General features: G+C 35.8%; 2 protein-coding genes across 3 annotated transcripts; both read left to right on the top strand.

The window, feature by feature from the left end:
• The first annotated feature begins 1938 nt into the window (after positions 1-1938).
• LOC113075015 (TRMT1-like protein) lies at positions 1939-8715 on the top strand. The gene is made up of 16 exons (XM_026247731.1): positions 1939-2043; positions 3134-3265; positions 3369-3431; positions 3512-3625; positions 3738-3802; positions 3903-4059; positions 4804-4924; positions 5011-5090; positions 5229-5472; positions 5563-5775; positions 5868-6058; positions 6251-6329; positions 6429-6595; positions 6744-6809; positions 7864-7993; positions 8075-8715. Exons 1-16 carry the CDS (start codon positions 1983-1985, stop codon positions 8265-8267), a joined length of 2076 nt encoding a protein of 691 aa, XP_026103516.1. The 5' UTR covers positions 1939-1982; the 3' UTR covers positions 8268-8715.
• Positions 8716-9424: 709 nt separating this feature from the next.
• LOC113075014 (protein Niban-like) lies at positions 9425-19161 on the top strand. Of its 2 annotated transcripts, none has more exons than XM_026247730.1 (14): positions 9425-9618; positions 12499-12629; positions 12723-12851; positions 12945-13059; positions 13366-13530; positions 13621-13736; positions 14724-14828; positions 15171-15333; positions 15943-16130; positions 16233-16364; positions 16458-16568; positions 16646-16753; positions 16886-16997; positions 18029-19161. In XM_026247730.1, exons 1-14 carry the CDS (start codon positions 9567-9569, stop codon positions 18931-18933), a joined length of 2532 nt encoding a protein of 843 aa, XP_026103515.1. In that variant the 5' UTR covers positions 9425-9566; the 3' UTR covers positions 18934-19161. The 2 variants fall into 2 exon arrangements, with proteins under 2 accessions (XP_026103515.1, XP_026103514.1); XM_026247729.1 differs by having other exon boundaries at positions 9428-9618; positions 16221-16364.
• Positions 19162-19579: the final 418 nt, after the last annotated feature.

Below are 19579 nucleotides of genomic sequence, written 5' to 3'. Positions count from 1 at the left end.
GCTTTTCTTGCCCAACCTAACAAGTAGGCTGATTAAAACTTCAGCAACAAAAATAAATAAATAAATAATAATAAAATACTTTGGTAAAAATAGTTCTCATTTAATAACAGGGTTTGATAGTGCATAATGTAATTAGGATAACAAGGTCGCACCAGTTGAGGCTCTTGCAAACTGTCTGTGAGAGAAATTAAAACAAATGAGGGCAACAGCACACAACTGCGGTCAAATATTATAAATATACAACGGTAGCGTCAAAATATTGTTTTAGAATTTTAACATATGATAGTTAAACGGCAGCACAAATATAAGCTCGGTTGAAAATGTGACTTTGATTTTTATGAAACAATTCAATAAACAACTGTTAATATAAAGTGACTTACATTTTAGACATACTAGTTTTTGAGTTCCAAACAAATATACTGCAGAACTTGCACTGAGCAACAGACTAACTTAAGTTGGTTTGTCGCAGAATGATTCAGCGTTTTTGAACGAATCTAGTGAGTCAGTGGTTCAAATGCACTTGTTCAGTTAGTGGGTTGAATGAATGAGTGTATGCTTCACTCATTAAGACAGTCACTTGCCGCCACCTACTGGTGGTTTAGTTTAATATTTAGGTATCTTTACATTTTTCCAGCATTTCCTAATCGTATATTCAGAAAATTTGATTTAAAATATTATTCTCATCATTTTTTTCAAATAAAATGGATGATGGATGATTCATGATACTTCTGAGCTTCTGTGTAAATATATCTAAATGCCATTTCAGATGCAGCTACTGTGTTTACTCAGAAGTGGGAAGATGGATTTTATATAGTGTCTATAGTACCCTATAGTGTCTTATTATTCTAATTGTTTTTATTGATAATTAGTGAATTTGACATGAAATATGATACACAGATTAAATAAGAAACAAAACAGACCTTTATAAAGAAAACTGATTCAAGTAAGAGCTCACAGAGATTATTGAGAATATTTTTTTAAAGACACAGTAAAGATGACAATGTAGATTCTAATTATATATTATAATTAATAAATATTTTGCGCCCCAAGACCCATCTTACATGCCGAAGATAATGTTTGTGTTTTCTTTTGGGTTGCTGAATATCTTTGTGTCATTTTCCTATGACCAGAAAACATTTTTATTTATTATTTTTACCAAATGCTTTAATCCAATGTGATTTACATACAAGCAAGAATTAATGTTAATAATTTAATGCTAATACAAATAAGAACATAAAATGCAGTAATTTAAAAGGTGACAGTTGGGTAATTTTTTTATTATTATAAACTTAGTTTCAAAACAGAAACTAATAGGAAAAAAATATAGAAAGATAATGAGTCCTTTGGATTTTAGAATTGACATACAAACTTTATTTACATAGTACTTTTAATACAAAAATGTAATACCTTAGAGTGCCCTCAAGTAAGAACTAAGTACAAGGAAAAAAGCTTTTCTCCCAAGAGTTGCATATCAGCAAATCCCAGACTGAAATCCAGTTCACCCTTGAGGAACAGATAACGCAAGTGTAAACCAACTGAACTGAAACACAACAATTACATCTCGTCAGTGAATGTGTTGGCACCTATGAATATGTGACAACTTAGGTCACACAATAATGTAAAGTGAATATTTACAACACAACATTTGTCCTAACCATCCTAATTATTTACAAATTACAAACCATAACATAGTGAGAGAAACTGAGGGAATTCAAGGCGACACGTTTTTATTTTCTACTTCTTCAGTGTAAAGGAGATTTACCTACCACAAGCAAGTGAAATGTTGTTAAATACGACCCTAAATAACAAAGAGTAGAAAATTGTGAAGCAATGAGAGCTGTTCACTTCTCAGATTGCATTGCACTCGGCTGGTTGAATTCACTTCCGCTCTCTTTTTAGTTTGCGTAGTTTGAGAGAAAACGATTGGGTGCGCGCGCACAACGCTCAATGCGTACAGATTCTACGTACTCTAGTTTGGGAAAATGGCGGAGCTCAAGGAGAAGGACGCTGAACATCTTCACCAGGAGGACGCCAATACAAAAGGCAAAATAATTCGAATTGATAATAATAAAATGATTCCAACGTGTTTTGTAGGTTCCTTAAATAACACTCCGCATTTAGAAATTTTGTATTTTTATGCAATTTATTCTTAATACAACTTCAAAACTGCTGAAGTAAATATAGGCCTCCTCACGGAGCTCCGCCACAGGACCTAGGTGTAAATAATGTAAATGTTCAAAACATATCTGTATCTCAGCGCATATCGACAAAGAACTGACATGTAGATAGATTAAAAACACTAAATCAACCGATGCATTTTCTGAGATGAACAATAAGCGGTAAATAACAGTGTTTTGAATGTAGCAATGGTCTTGTCGCGGAGCTCCGCACTAGGGCCGTTCTGCTTGGAAACATCAGCCTCGAAAAGCGGGATTGTTTACTCTTATGGAACCGTGCTTTGGCTAACATACGAGGGCGCTCCAGTATAGTAGTTGATTTTTCATAGGTTTTTTTTTCTTCTTTTTCTTTCACTACATTGTCTGCAGATGGATCGGCGTGCTAAGATCCAGCATACATCACTTTTTTGTAAAAGCCCAAAGACTAAAATGTCGGAAGTTATCCCTTTTCTTAAAAAGTCGAAATTCTGACATATTTAGTTAATTAAAAAAAATCGACTTATGTAATCATTTTGATTTTTTTTATCTAACAAATATGGCTTTGTACCTTATAACATTTTATGTAATAATTATTTAGATTTGCTGTAATATATTTATATGTGACCAAATCTAACCATTCCACATTGTTCACACGATAAATGCTAAAATTATTATTTCACTCCACGTTTAAAATATCCTAGTTTTTAATATGTTACATTTTTAAGATGGGGTTTCTTATTTTAACATTGAAATTCTGACTAATTACAAAAACAAACGAAAAAAGATACCAAGGCAATTTTTATGTGGGGTTCATAAATCAGAAAGAGAGAAGTTGGGATCTGTTTGTTTTAAATAAAAATAAAGAAAACCTTGGGACATCATTAAAAATAAATGTAAATATTTTTAATGCAAAATGAAAACTGGATTGTCTCAACAATTATTTGTTCTGAAATGTGAATTTCTGTGTGCCTCAACAGATACTGAGAGTGATTCTAGTAAAATGCCTGCAGATTCTGAGGCGTGTGAGCAAAAGCCTATTCATGAAGCCTCAACAAATCCAGTGAAAACAGAGGACAAAAATGGACAAACATCCTCCACTGTTGTGTCAGGTAATATTCAACTGTACTGACTCCATATGAAACTTATTACACTCTCCAGGCATAATGTCCCTCGGCATGGTTAAATCATTGAAACGGTCCATCTCGATTTCAGAGAGACACGTGTCGATCCAAACTACACTGGAAGGGCTCGAAGCGCTCGTGGATTTAAATGGAGGTACAGAAACCAGAGTATCTTTTTATTCTATGTGTTTATTAAAGCCGCCAGAAGACAAATATGTTCACCGATTTCAACAGCTGGAAGGAAGTCTTGTCCATTGTGTCCAGAAGAGAAATTCAAGGCCTGTTACAGTCATAAGCTCAGACGGCATCTGCAGAACCTGCACTGGAAAGTTTATGTGGAATTTGAAGGTTAATAGTCTTTAGTCCTTTTGCACCTCTATAACTGTCTTTTCCAACAAGCATTTGTAAGCCGTTGCCTCGGGTATCATCTAATACATTGTGAAAATTTCTCCTTTTACAGGCCAAAGGATGTGCATCTGTCATCTACCTTGCCGACAACTCAAGTCCAGTCTAGGCTCTGACCAGGTGAGGTCAGGGTTATGACATATTTCTTCTTGTATATATTAATCAGGAAATAGATCATCTGGAATGCATCTATTAATGTATATTTTTATCTCATCTCCAGACTCAAGGCAGACTGGTGGCTCACTACCACTGTGTGGTTTGCTCTGTCACTATTGCTCGCAAGACAGACATGATCAGTCATCTCAAACGCCACATCAACAAGAGTGAGACAGAAGCCAGCTATTCAGGCAGCTCGGATGTCCCCTTTGAAGACCCTGGTGAGCCTTTACTTTGTAGATGTTGACAGAGTAACATCTTTTAGAGTGAAGGTGCTTCCTCATTTGATGTGCTTTACTGACATGAAAGATAATTGTGCATTTGTGCTGACGAGTGAGACAGTTGCCATTAAAAGAGAACCGCCTGAACTAGATGCCAGCTTGTTCACGTGGAATAATGTACTTTAGATGTTGGAAGGTTTTTTTGATGCATGTCTTTTTTTTTCTTGCAATTTAAACCCTGTGTATTCAGGTAGGGTGAGAATATTCAAAGCTAACCTAAATCCTAAGGCACTCATGTCTTTGGGAGTAACACATTGTAGAAGATTGACTTGTGGTTGTTCATGATTAGGCCTTTGGTTTGCTGTTTAAAGTCTCACAGGAAGAATCTGTGAAAAAAGAACACTTTTATTCGTTACAATATGAGGGTGCGAATAAAATGTAATACTAAGAAAACCACCTATGAAGTTCTTAGCAATGCATATTACTAATCAAAAATTAAGTTTTTATATATTTACAGTAGGACATTGACAAAATATCTTCATGGAACATGAGTTTTACTTAATATCCTAATGATTTTTGGCATAAAAGAAACATTTTGACCTATACATTTATTTATTTTTTTGGCTGTTGCTAAAAATAAACCCCAGCAACTTAAGACTGGTTTTATGGTCCATGGTCACATATGCATTTAGCTGCAATAACTAGAAATAAATTTTCCATTTTTATTTTCAACGTCTTCTTCAGTCCCGGCTGGACAGGCCTATGAGATCATGAAAGAGTTGGGCACCAATGTCCAGCTCCTGCCCAACCACACCACTCCCCAGAAGACGGACACCTACTTCAGCCGCAAGATGAAGACAAACAGGTTTGACAAATGGAAAATAATTCAAATATATGGGTCATGTACATTCTGTTAAAAAACCTATAATTAAGTGTCTATCTCTGTTGTAGGCAGCTGGTGTTCTGCTCTCTCGCAGTTCTTGCTGAGGAGAGGAATCCACTTGAATGTCTCGATGCCTTTGGAGCCACTGGTAGGAAATCTACTGGACATAAAGACAAGCTAATAGCTCATGATGATGATATCATTGCTGAGGTTTTGCTTTAAGTTGTTTAATAGAAATTGAATTATAACAAAGCATATTTGCCTAACATATTGATCCCTTTTGTAGGCATCATGGGTTTGCAGTGGGCAAAGCATCTGCGTAACTCTGTAAAGGTTACTATAAATGACATAAATGAAGCGTGCGTTAAGATGATTAAAGAGAATTGTCATTTGAACCACATCAGAGTAGAGGGGAATCGTACGGGCCGGCAGCTAGACGGAGCGGGAGACGCAGACGCTCCCATTGCTTCGGTAGAGGTGGTGAAGATGGACGCCAATGTCATCATGCACCTGAGACCCTTTGACTACATGTGAGGCTGAAAAATAATGACTAAAAACATTGTAGCTATGGTTATTTATTGCAAATATCAAATCTCACCACATTCTTGTGTGCAAATCAGACACCTCGACCCATTTGGAACGGCTGTGAACTATCTGGACGCAGCTTTTCGCAACGTTCGAAACTTGGGCATAGTCTCGGTGACGTCAACCGACACGGGTTCGCTTTACTCCAAATCCCTGAATGTGACGCTTCGACATTATGGCTGCCAGATCGTCCGAACCGAGTATTACAGGGAACTCGCTGCACGTATGGTATTGGCATCTGTGGCCAGGTGGGCACTTCCTCAAATGACTTCCCAAACACACGTGTATATACATGTATTTGACAGTTTGCAAAGTGTGTTGTTAATGCATGTACTTGCAGGGCGGCCGCACGCTGCAACAAAGGGATCGAGGTGCTATTGGCCGTGGCTCTTGAGCACTTTGTCCTCGTGGTGGTGCGAGTTCTCAGAGGGCCCACCCAGGCAGATGCGTCTGCTAAGAAACTGCGGCAGCTGTTGCACTGCCAGTGGTGTGAAGAAAGGGTGTTCCTCAAACCAGGAAGCATGGTGGAAGGTGACAAGGCATTTAGAAAAGCAAATAGCAGCATCCTGATTGCCTTCTTGTAGCCCAAACAGTAATGGCAAGGTCATGGGTTTGATTCCCAAGGAATGCTTGAACTGATCAAATGTGAAGTTCCCAAATTCATAATGCAGGTAGAAGTAGTCGAAGCATAAATAATCACATTTCTACTAATGGTATTGACAGAAAACCTGTACAGACAGCTGCCTTGCCAGTGTCATGGGAGTATGCCAGGAAAAACTGCAGTAGAGCTTGGACCACTTTGGTGAGCTGATGTCATTTGTACGTAAAAACACTTGATGATGCATAATTCACTCTTAAATGCTCTTATTTTTTCCTCTGTCTTTGTTGTTTCAAACATCAGGGCTGGTCCATTGTTCAACACTGGATTTCTGAGGCGGATGTTGGTGGCGGCAGTGCAGCACAATATGGAAGACGTCCAGCCTCTGGTGAAGACTCTCATCTGTGAAGCTGACTGCACCACTCTCAAGCCTTTCCCTGTCCCAGGATACTCTGCCCTCTCCAACCAAGGTGTGATTGGGTGTGCATGTTCTGGCTGTCACTTATTTAGTAATGCTCATTTGTGATTCAGTACAACTGGAGACACTGAATCGGCTTTTTGAGCAATGGGGCATTGACTTGAATTTTTGAATTAATTTTGATGCATCTTTGTTTTTAGTGGAGTGTGGTGTGGTCATAAAAACTTTACAGAAGGTTGAAGAGGCAGATACTTCTGACCAGTCAGGTATTTGTTGCTTTATCAGTATGTTTTATCTGCTGTTCTCCTCCCTACTCTTCTAGATTTAATAGTTCCTGTCTATCCCAGATTAAATCTGTCATATTTTACTCACCCTCATGTCGTTCCAAACCCATAAGCTTTATGCTTATCTTTGAAACATTAAGTCCATTACAACAAAATTTCAAAGCATCAAAATGTATTTAACAAACTATAAAAGTCGTTTTTTGCTAGTACTTAATTAAAATATCTATTTACATTTCTGAAACCTAAAATAAACTTTATGTTGCTTTAATATATATATATATAAAGAATATAATATAGCATTTTACTTCTGTATATGTCTGTAAAACTTACCAGGGTATATATTTTTGTAATAAAAAGGGCTTCTGTTTCATAAACTTGATACTGATAATAACAGCAAAACATTATTTACATTAGCGTACCTTCGGAGTCTTTGCTATATTCCAATATGATTATGCCTCAACTAGCTAGTTATAGATTAAGAGCTGTTGTTTTAAGTGTACAGATGGCTAGCTGCTGTGTTTAATAATGCATGTTGTTTAAATAACACTGTTCTGTAAATGCATTGTCTGCTGGTATATTTAGCTACTTTTCTGTACACCACTTTAAGTATACCACTTACGTACTCGAATGTTAAAATGCGCCAATTAACACCTGGCTACTCTTGAGGGTTTGCTACTGTTACAATAAAAAAATCATAGAAGGGTAAAAACATGCCAGGAAGACATTGGTATGACGCAAGCAACACCACTACAGCAAATCAAATTGATAATGGGTGTGATAGATTTATAGTGCACAGATAATCAAGCATTGACAATAATCAGTTGTATTAGAGGGGCCCCCAAATAAAGCTTATAGCAAATATAGCTTGAGGCCCCATAAAGGCTTGGGCCAAATAGAGCTCATCAAACATGGTAAATCTAAGCTCAAACATGATTGCCTATGAGTGCCTATGCCTATGGGGTTTATAGGGAAATAAGTTTAAATGGATCGATTGTATAAAAAGTATGGTGCATCTTCTTTTACTTTTTGTATTCAGGGAAAAGAAAGAACACAGGGGAGGAATCTGGGAATGTGCTGAAGAAAATCAAAGCTGATACATCTTTAGAGCATCCAGCGTTCTACTATAGCATCCACCGGCACAGCATCCGCGGCATGAACATGCCCAAGTTAGTCAGCACGTCATGTATAATAATATAAGTGTCATAATGCAAGCAGAATGCTGACACCACTCTCCGTTCTTCTTTCAGACTGAATAAGTTCCTGCAGTATCTAACGGAGGCCGGGTTCAGAGTGAGCCGCACACACTTTGACCCAACAGGCGTTCGGACTGATGCCACCCTGGCACAGTTTAAAGAAGTGCTCACGAAATACAGCGTGCCTACATACTCGTCCGCCCCTCAGAGCAGCGCTGTCAGCTCAGACCGACGGCTAACTCTCTGATTCCACATATTCATGAAACCAAACTACAGTTTTGATTTTGCCCAAGTGGATATGTATTTTAGAGCTTCTTGGCTGTTTTCATTGATGAATTTCCCTGTTATTTTATGAAGTTTGTTACTATGACAACTTGTGGATAAAAACAAGAGTTTCATGAGTTTCAAGTTTCATGAAAGAAAAGGATTGGTCCAGTTTTGTTAATGTTTTTTGTTGATTGCACTGTGGCTTTGAGACATTACGGGCTTAGTATTTGATAAATCATTCTGTGTTGACAGTGATGAAGTATTTGACCAGTTATTTTTGGGTTTTTAAATTTTAAATCTCTAATATTTATAAAGAGCATGTCAAAGGATTATATTGATCTTCCTTTATCTGATTTTCTATTCCACTTTACTCTTGCTTCAATATTTTACCTGACTTCTACAACATTAATAAAACATTTCACATCATACACTGTATCTTTTTAATGAGAAAACGGGCATTGAGAACATTGTTGGTGAATCACAAACAAACAATAATAAAAAAAAAATGTTCAGGCCACATTTGACTTAAAAAATAAATAAATAATAATTCATTTTCCTCATTATCAGAATGCACTCTCAGGTTTTTAATTCTCTGTGTAGTACGTTATAAAATTTGATTAAAAAAAAAAAGTGAAATTAGGCAGACATGTTTTTTGTTATGGAAACGCAAACACAAATCATAGAAAATTGGCTTTATTTATTAGTCATCAGCTGGAATTTACTGTCCTGTGAGAAGTCCTTACACCTTAATTAGTGCCACACCTGTTTCATTTGCATAGTACAATGTATAGACCTACCTGAAATGTACTAAAATATGCTGGAATGTTAATTTCAAAAGAAACTGTGGTAACAGACCTTAATGGGATCAAGTCTGTCTAGTACGTCACAGGTATATCGTATTTCACAAACAAAGCTGTAACACAACATAGTAACAGTAATAACCTGACAGCTTTGACCACAGTTTAGACCCTCTTGAATATTTACAGAGAATACTGATGTACAAAGCATATGTCATATAGCATATTGCTTTCATGAAATCAAAGGATCTGTGTCAAAACCCTAGACAGCATTTTGGACATCACAGGCTGTTGTTAGGCAGCTCTTTGGGTTTTAAAAGACAGACCTTGAATGTCCCGGTGAGACAAGTTTCATTCATGCCCCTCCCACCGTTCTGAAATATAACACCTGCTTTCAGATTCTCCTTCAGTAGTGAACACAAGTGACACAGAATCATCTTCACCACAGCAGAGGAGTACTCACCTGAACTAAGCGGAGCATTATGGGATCAGCATCCAGTTTACTGGATGAAAACAAATCCAACTACATAAAAGGTATGTGCTGTCAGTCATTAAGTGGTTTTGGAATTCACTTTAAAAGAGTGTTAGTGTGATAATAGCATTAAAAGTTGTTTGTACATGAACGATTTATTTCCGGACGCCTCTACAGTAAACGATGATATTAGGTTGTCCAAAACTTTTCCCTATACTGCAATGATATGGGCAGAGAAAGAGAGTGGATGTTACACTGCATGGCTTCTGTAGTAGAAAAAGATTCATGTTGAATTTGCACTTGTAAATGCCTCATTGGACAATGACTATTATCAGATAACTGCAGTTCTCAACCTGCACAGCTGAAAAGTGAGAAGCAGAAACCAGTTTTTTTCTTTTTTCGGCCATTGAAACGATATGGGTGGAGGTTTTTGTTGTGTGTGTGTGTGTAAAGGATTAAAAGTAGCTCTGCTATTTGCTCAGATGGAAAAACACCTCAGATCTGTCAGCTGACAAAACATGCTGAAAGTGAATGACGTTACTAAGGGTGTTGTTGAAATGTGTTTTTAAACTGCATTTCAGATATTTTTCCATTCATTCTCAAAACTTAGTTTGATTTTGAATGAAAGGCTCATTCTCAGGAAACAGGGCCATTTGCACCCAAAAATTTTAACTGCTAAATGGGCATGTCCCCCAAATATTATATAAATGGTCAACATGTTTTTCATTTGCTGAATTTGAAACTATGAATTCCTCCATTCCTGAATAAGTTGTTACAAACTTACTACTAGTACTACTAATTTTGATGTGTATCTTTGTGTAAAAGCATTAAAAAATGTTAGTCCCATTACAGTAAGTTTGATAATAATTTGTATTTTAGTATCTATGCATTTCACATGCACTTTCATTGAAAGCAAATTACAGAGAATTCAAGCTAGTGTATATATTTAGCCAATCTGTGCATTCCCATGTAACTGAACCATGTTCCATGTGCTACATTCTACCAGTTGATGATTTTAAATATAAAATAGAATAGAATAAAATCTATATTAAAAGAAAACATTCAATTCAATAATACATTTTTTGTCAAATTTGATTTAATGGTGATGTTTTTCCATCTCACAAAACAGAGCTATATCAAGCAGTTACGTGACTTTATATTTAGTATCCTGTTAATTGTGTTACTGGAACACAAATGTGACCATTTCCTATGAATGAGCTGGGAGTAAACTCAAATGCTGTGCTTTAAAGTGAGTGTGTGGTCAACAGCTGCTCATTGTCACTCTAACAAGCACATGTTCAGGTGTTTAGAAACATTCCCCTGTCAACCTCGTACTCTTGCTGAAGTGTAATGATGTCTGTGTTGAGGTATGTTCATACAGAACTGGCTTTGCAGGTCATGCCGTGTCATAACGTCTATAATAGGCTAAGCATCTTACACATTAGACCTCAAGAATTTAATACATCTCAAACCACAGTTCCTTTCAAAACAATGAATCGCTCTCTTGCAAATAAAACAACAGATCAAGGAGGACTGCGAAGAGCGGTGATAGAGCAGCTCATTACAGTACATTTACTCAATTGTGAGATATGTTGGAAGTGAATGCCATAGCTCTCAGCTGTCATCTACATTTAGTTGCATGTTATGTAATGCAAGAATCTGAAAATGTATTTAAAAAAATGGTCACAAGGAATTTTAAAAGTAGGAACACCCTCTCAGAGTGAACATTCTGGTTTGGGTGTTAAATCAAACGTTCAATCAGCTCCGGGCAAACGGTTAATTACACATACTGTATTATTAACACTGCTACATTTTTACATCAAGGCAAGTGCTTTTAAATCGTCTCACTCAAGACTGCCAAGATGTATTTCTTTATTTCTGAAAACAGTATATAAACAGTTAAGAAGAAACAAATATAGTCAAATGTTAGTCATGGCGACATGCAGCTTTCTGCCTTATTATTTAATAAAAACTTAATAAAATATAAAAGATACAAATATCTTTTACAAGTAGTATTAATAGTTCACAAGTAAATTATATATATATATATATATATATATATATATATATATATATATATGTATATATATTGTTTATCGAGTTCTTCAGTTTTTGAGGGGGCAAATGAGTCAGAAAAATTACCAACTATGTTGGTTTTTTATTCAGGAGAACTGCATTTATTTATTTGTTGGTGTTTTAAAATCATTTTAATATTAATGTTCATTTTATGTAACCACAATACAGTATATACCCTGTATATGCTGTATTGACCAATCAGCACCCCGAACTGGACTTTTCCATTTTAGAATTAAGATTATACAGCTATATAACACTGACAAGAATGTTAAAATGTTCAGGCAGGAAGTAGTCTGATTGGCTGTAAACACATATTAATATCTTCTGTTCGCTGCTGTATTGTTTAGCTAATTTTTTATGTGGTACTGAGAAAAACACAATGTTCCTTAGAGCCTCAGATGTTTAGGCTCACTTAGACAATCTGCTGTGAAATTTCCTCTCCACTCACATCTCGGCTGTACCTGTTTTGTTTCGGATGTTATTTTAGACAAGCAGTTTCCTTCCCTCTCAATTTTGATTCATGCCCTCTGTACTGCAAGTTGTTTTTATAGCTCAGACTCATTGATGTTGCATTCTTTTCCAATTGAATTCAAGTTTTTTTTTTAAATTAAAGTTGTTGATTATCTCTTGAAACAAGGTAACACTTTAATAATAACAATAAGGTTCCATTTATTAAGTTAACATGAAACAACAATTATTTTCATTTCTCAATCTCTGATAATGATAATAATAACATCTATTAATAGGCTACATGAAAACCCTTTGTTACTTGTAGCATGTAATAATATCATGCAACTGATAAAAAATGTGCAACTCCACATGAAAAAGATGAAATAAAGTTGTCTCTGTTTTGTGTTGTCATGCAGGGCAAGTGGACGAAAAATTTAAGGAGTTTGCACCGATTTATAGGAAACAATATTCCCTGGCTTACCTGTCCCAGATCCAAAATGAACTTGAGCAACGCAAAGAGGAGCAAACACATCTTCTCAAACAACGGGTAGGAATTCGATCTCATGCATGGGTTAACTTCAAACAAAGACATGTATCATCATCTCCTTCTGAGATTGACTGATTATATCGGTTTACCCAGGCCTCTCCAGAGCCTGGAAAGGTGTTGTATGAAGAGCATGTGCTATGCTTTTATGGCAGCAGGAAGTGGAAGGATAGATACATAGTAGTCCGTGCCAATTACGTCCTGGAGTGCTATGAGAGCTACAAGGTATGAGCCATCATACACCATAAAACAAATGATCTTTTGCTGTGTGAGGTGATGATAACATGAACCCGTCATCTCTTACCTGATTCCCTGCAGAGGTTTCTGAAAGGCTCACCTCCACAACACAGACTGATGCCTACAGGAGGCACCATTCTGACTACAGAAGAGAAATACATGGAAATGATTAACCAGTGCTGCCCTTGCACTAACAGTGAGTACAATTAGAGTACATGCACACTATTTTAAGAGAGCTAATTTTACACACTTGTTCAGCTCCAAGATATACAACCTTTTCATTGAGTTCAGATCAGTTTTACAAAGTTAATGACAGAAGTTTTTTCCCCTCATCTGATGTAGTCAGTGCAATTGAATCGATAATATTACTGAATAATAACCTCATTCATTACTAACGGAATGATACATTACCTTGTTTTCAAAAGAAATAAATAATGATCCTATTTATTTTCTTTGTGCATCTTAATGTTCTTATTGTAAATGATTCTTCCATGCCTTCCAGACAGGCAGGATGATTTTGCACCCCGTGTGGCGGACATGCCAGGAGAGTTCCCAGTTTATCTTAGACTTCCATACCGCAGGGATTTCTATTTCTGTTTCCGAGATGAGGACGCTCAAGTTGATTTCATCTCCATCTTATCTGACTGTGTCCGCCACCAGAACAAAGGTATGACTTTTTTACGGTTTTGAAAGGACAGTAGGAAATTGTGACCCAGTGAAAGTTGTAGTGTGAAGAAATATTTACTCTATTCAACAGATTTTCTCAAGAAGAAGACGTGTGAGGTTAAGGCTTTCCTCAAAGCCATTCAGCTCTACAGGCAAGAGAAAGGACAGTATGAATCATGGGATATGCTCATAGGCAGTGATGTGCGGGTAGGTGTCTTTTTTCACAATAAACAACACAGCTATCATCATTTGTTGATCTAGTATGACATGGAATGTTCTAGCTGTTAAAAAAAATCAGCTTTGTAACTTAATGTGACAGTTATGACAATGTTCATCATTTGGAAACGGTTAGAGACAAACAAGCTCATTCTTGCTTTCTTTTTATAAAGGTGCAATTAGTTTTTTTTTTCTGAAGAATTTCATGTTTTTCTCATTTAATGATAGATTTGAGCATAAAACAAACTCCAAAGCTACAAGTCACACACTGTTACACAAGGACTGATTACGATGTGGAATCACCCATTACTGCCAACATGACAATGAACTATCAATACATCACATATGATGTAATATACAGCATATTATTCATGTTTGACACCATAAACACATACAGTGAGAATTCAATCTTTTTTTTTGTTTGTTTGTTTGAACTGCTTATAAAAAAATGTAAGAAAAAAAAATACGAATACTTAAAAATACTTGACGATATATTCCACTATATATTCTACTACTGCTTCCTTGGATTGTTTTAAGAAACATCTTAAGACGCATCTTTTTAGTAAAGCTTTTAATTTATGATTTATTACTGTGATTCTATATTTGATATGTAGTTTTGGTTGATTTGTTATTGTGTTTCTATATGTTGTAAAGGCACATTAAAAACTAAATCTATTGTTATTATATTATATAGCATTAATATATACATTTTACACATATACTGTATAGTACTGTTGCCACTTTCTGTTCATTTAAATTAGTTTATTTGGATTGCGTTTGAGCAATGGCTGAAGGCAAGTCAGTGATTGATTTGTGGTTGTAGGTAAACAGATCATATTAATCTACTGTTCATTTCAGTCTAGTCTGCGGTTTAAGGTTACATAAACTGTGCCTTTTACGGTTTAGCAATTAAGAGTTTGCTCTCAGTGTTTGCTCAGCTACATGTGTGTAATATTTCTGAATCTTGTGTGTGTTTAGGGTCTTGCTAATCTGTTCATGGAGGACTCGATGCCCTTTCTAGAGAAAGAATTGGAGCCATGTTTGAAAAGCAAGAGGGCAGACAAGAGGAGAGTGTGGTTTGCGGTGTGTTTCTTTCCTACTTGGATCTTCTGTTACTGCTGTAGCGATTGTACAGATGAATTCCCATTATGGCGTTGGATTTTTCTAGAACCTGCCCTTGATACTTGAAACTGGGGTGTGATGCTGACGTGCATCTTATAGCTCTAGGCCAGGGAGGCCAGAAATGTCCCTATGGTGTTCCCTAAAGGGTGGAACACACCAGAAACAAACCAGAAACCCATTACATTCCATAGCTGTGATTACTGACATATTCCTCACTGAAAAACAAAGAATGATTAATAGGACACGTATGAATGATTAATGTTATTAATGAATGACCCTTGACCCCAGCCATTTGTCTTCTAGACGGTTGAAGCCACTTATTTCCTGCTGCAAGAGCATCTGTTTGGAAGGATGAAAACACTGAAGCAGCAGTGCCAAGAGATGGTGAAACAACAGGACGGGCTCATGCGCTCTCATATGGACCAGATCACCAGCTCAAGAGCTTTCCTGGAGAGCAAGCTCAGAGGTACATGATCTCGATTCTTGCTTTTAAGAGCCGTTCAAAAAATAAATCGAATCTCTCACTCGCCAAATGTACTATTACATAATGTACACCCGTTCAAAAGGTTTTAAGGAATTAATACGTTTATTCAACAAGGGTGCATTTTACAGTGAAATTAAAAACATTTATATTGCTTAGAAGCATTTATATTTTAAAAAATAAATGCCATTTAAAAAAAAACTTTTTTTATATCCTGAAAAAATGATTAAGTTTTTGTTTTCAGTATTTATAAGAATAAGAAATGTTTCTTAAACACCAAAATCAGCATATAAGTATGATTTCTGAAGAATCATGTACACTGAAGACTGGAGTTAGAATATAAAACAGTCATTTTAAATTATTAACTAATGCCATTTTACTGTAATCAAATAAATGCAGCCTTTTTCAAAAATATCTTACCGACCTAAAACTTTTCAAGGGTAGTGTTGGATGTAAATATAAACATAAATGAATATTTCTTTTACATGTTCATTGGTGAAGGTTAATGTGTTTTTGGTCCCAGCTGCTGTTGTAAAAATGTATATATATAGCTGGCTCTAAGTACTACATTTTTTTTTCTTCCCACCTGGTTAGCCATGGTAACTGAGCCAGCAACAAAATACTGCACAGAGCAGGTGCAGCCGTTCCTGCCAGCCATCTTGGAGGAAGTGATGGGACCCATAAGCCAGGGCTTCACAGAGGCCCGGGACTTGAGCGAGAGCATGATGGAGCAGCTGTGTCAGGACTTCCAGGACGTTGAGCAGAAGGAGGAGCTCCGACAGGTGAGAACAACAGACACATTTAGAATGAATCACTATAAAAAGTCCTCATGACTATATTTAACTGTATACTCTATATCTCTCTGACTGAAGGCTCTGTTTAAGATGAGCAGGGCTAATTTCCAGAGCTCTTATGAGAAAGTGAATGGATTGGCTGATCACGTCCAAGAGCTACAGCAAACCTTCAACTACTGCATTAAAGGTCTAGTGGACAGCACACAGACAGAATTAAAACAGGTACCCAAAACTGTGTATCCAAGAAGCCAACTCTTCTGGAACTTTCTGTGACTGATTCTGATCCAAAGCGTGTCTGTTGTGTGATTGTTTAAGCTGATGGAGAATACAGAGTACACCTTTGAGCTGCTTGTGCGAAAGGCTCTGGAGGATCCATCAGCCAGTCTTTCAATGGCTATGCTAAAGGCTTCAAACAGGGTTCTGAAGGTAAACCTATTACTTTTAATTGGCAAACACAGATGTCTGTGTTAGATTGCTTCATTTAATTTGTCTTCGTCCTTTAGCAATTTGATTATGACAGCAGCACAGTGAGGAAGAGGATCTTGCAGGAGGCTTTGATCAACATCACTCTGCCCAGCATCAAGAAGCACCTGGCCCCCTCCTTCAAAGAGGTACATTTGACATTAGTTGCATAATGATAGATAAACAGCTAAATAAATACAAGTGAAGTGAAGTTTCATATATTTACCATTGATGGTTTATATCTTCTAATAAATGTGTCTTTTCTCAAAATGTACTTTTAGGAACTACCCAAATTTGAGCAGTACATATTTGCTGATTATACAAACTTCATTAATGTGGAAAACGTGTATGAGGACATTATCCAGGAGATACTGGAAAAAGACGTCAGCATGGGTATGTCACATGATCAGAGCAAAGCCTCGATACATTGCCTTTACAAAGCTGTTATTGATATTAGGGTCATTATAACAGAAGGTATAAATCACTGAATTAAAAATGAATTAATGCATGTACAGTGGCCGCAAAATGTAAAAAAAAATAAAATAAACACGTATAGATGTCTTTATATTATAACAAAATATTAAACCAAATTATATTTTTTAAGACTGAACAAACATTCAAATATTTGGGGTCAGTATGTTTTTTTTTAAAGAAATTAATACTTTTATTCAGCAAGGAAGCATTAAATGGATCAGTAAAATGACAGTAAATACTATTACATTGTCACACAAAGATTTCTATTTCAAATAAATGCTGTTCTTTTGAACTTTCTAGGAATCAAAGTATCCTGAAAAAATGGATTAAAGTTTTCAAAAATATATAACAACACAACTGTTTCCAATATATAATAAGATAATAATAAGTAATGTTTCTTGAGTAATGGCTGCTGAAAATTCAGCTTTGCCATCACAAGAATAATAGATTTTAATAACATTTTAAAATCAGAGATGCTTTTGATTATTCATATCTAATGAATCCATTAAAAAGGAACCCAGAAAATGTATGGAAAACAGAATTTGATCAAATAAAAATAATTAGAGTGAAAAAAAAAAGAAAACATTTCATAGGACCTTAAAAATTTTATTTTCTTAAACTTTTAATAAATTGCCGTTTCATTGTTTCAATTAACCGGACATGCTTTTTTGATTACATTTAATTTAACCATTATAACTATAAGAGTCAAAAAACTAAAAACAAAACAATGGAAAAAATGAACAGAATTTTAACCATTAAAACAGAATCTAGAGAAGGAGAACAAATGGAATCCTGAAAAATGTAAACAGGAAAAACTGGAATTTGAGAAAAAATAAAATGGATTTCATAGGGCCCTAGAAATTATTACTATATATTATTATTATTAGAATTAGCTTTAAGATTTCCCTAAAATACAATTCTCAAATCTAATCTGTGCTTCTGATTGGCAGTGGTCAAGGAGGCAGCCAGCAAGAAGAAATTCAACTTGTTCTCAGAGAGCAAATACAATTTCAGTATGTCCAGCTTGTCCTTCACACCCCCAGGATCTGCACCCAGCAGCCCAGGACACTTAAACACCTCCTCAAGCCTGCGCACACCCATGCCACCCTCCCCCCTGCTGGGCAATCCGCTGACAGCAAACCAATCTGTGACTGTTCACGCGTCAGAAAGAGGTGCACTGAACCAAGCTCTGCCCATCATGGGTAAAATCAATAAAGGAGAAAACAAAACACTCAGTGATGATGTATTTGTCACTGATGAAACATCAACCTTGGAAACATCAGCTGTGACTAAACCAGAACTCACTACAAATGCCATGGAAGCTTTGTTCAGTTCCACTCCCATTATTAAGGTAACAGAAGCTGGAAAAAGTGCTGGTAGCAGCAATTTACCGACAGGAGATGATGCAACTTCTTCAGACTTTGCTAATGAACCCACAGTAGTGGTCAACCCAATCTGTATGAAAACCTCTGGCTCTACTGATGAGCCTGTTGAAACCGAGGACAACAGTGAGGAAATGACAGAAGATTCATCAAATGATTCGGTCCGGATAAAGCCACTAATACATGTAGAAAGCACATATCCAAACTCAGTTTGTTTATCTATTCAAGATGCAGAGGACAGAGATATCTACAAAGAGATCACAGGCAAACAAATCATGGATCTTTCAGAAAAAGCCTCAGAATCCCAGTCTCTACCAAACCTAGAGGATGAGCCCAGGCCCCTGGACTGTGTGAAGGAGATCCGGGACCTGGTAGTGGAGGTTATTGAAATAGAGGACGTAGTTCAGACCTCTAAAGACAATGGAGAAAAAGCTCAAGTTCAAATGTTCAATGAACAAGATGCTGTAGTTTAAGTTTCAAGGACCATGTGGGGTCATGATCGAAAACACCTTCACCCCTTGACAAATTGTACATTTTTAAGTTGGCTTCATCATTGAGGAGAAGGTAATTATAGTTGACTGCATATATATATATATATATATATATATATATATATATATATATATATACACACACACACACCACTATTCAAATGTTTGGGGTCAGTAAGATAAAAAAAAAAAAATTATATTGATGAAATTGATGAAAACTGACACTAAAAACAGTAGAATTTTTTTTGTTTTTTTTGGATTAAATGCTGTCCTTTTCAACTTTGTATTCATCAAAATATCTTAAAGTATCACAATTTCCACTATAATAATATACAGAACACCTATACAATTACATTATAAAATAGAAAACTTATTTTAAACTGTAATAATATTTCAGAATATTAATATTTAAAAAAATCTTACCGACAACAACTTTTCAAAAGGTAGTATATATATATATATATATATATATATATATATATATATATATATATATATATATATATATACACACACACACACACACACGTTTTATAAAAGTAGTTAAATAGAATTAAATGTTTTTATTCTAATAAAGATTGTTTTAATAAAATGAATGTAATATAGATCATCTTATTTAATTATTGTT

This window comes from Carassius auratus, unplaced genomic scaffold, assembly GCF_003368295.1.
Source record: "Carassius auratus strain Wakin unplaced genomic scaffold, ASM336829v1 scaf_tig00016206, whole genome shotgun sequence".
Lineage (NCBI taxonomy): Eukaryota > Metazoa > Chordata > Actinopteri > Cypriniformes > Cyprinidae > Carassius > Carassius auratus.
This window is presented reverse-complemented; position numbering and strand designations above follow the sequence as displayed.

Coding starts and splice junctions, on each gene's coding strand:
- LOC113075015 (XM_026247731.1), top strand. CDS start 1,983: ATGGCGGAGCTCAAGGAGAAGGACGCTGAACATCTTCACCAGGAGGAC. Junction 5,473..5,562: donor CTGAGACCCTTTGACTACAT/GTGAGGCTGAAA, acceptor TGTGCAAATCAG/ACACCTCGACCCATTTGGAA. Junction 6,596..6,743: donor CTCTGCCCTCTCCAACCAAG/GTGTGATTGGGT, acceptor CTTTGTTTTTAG/TGGAGTGTGGTGTGGTCATA.
- LOC113075014 (XM_026247729.1), top strand. CDS start 9,567: ATGGGATCAGCATCCAGTTTACTGGATGAAAACAAATCCAACTACATA. Junction 14,829..15,170: donor AGAGGAGAGTGTGGTTTGCG/GTGTGTTTCTTT, acceptor TTTGTCTTCTAG/ACGGTTGAAGCCACTTATTT. Junction 16,754..16,885: donor TGGCCCCCTCCTTCAAAGAG/GTACATTTGACA, acceptor ATGTACTTTTAG/GAACTACCCAAATTTGAGCA.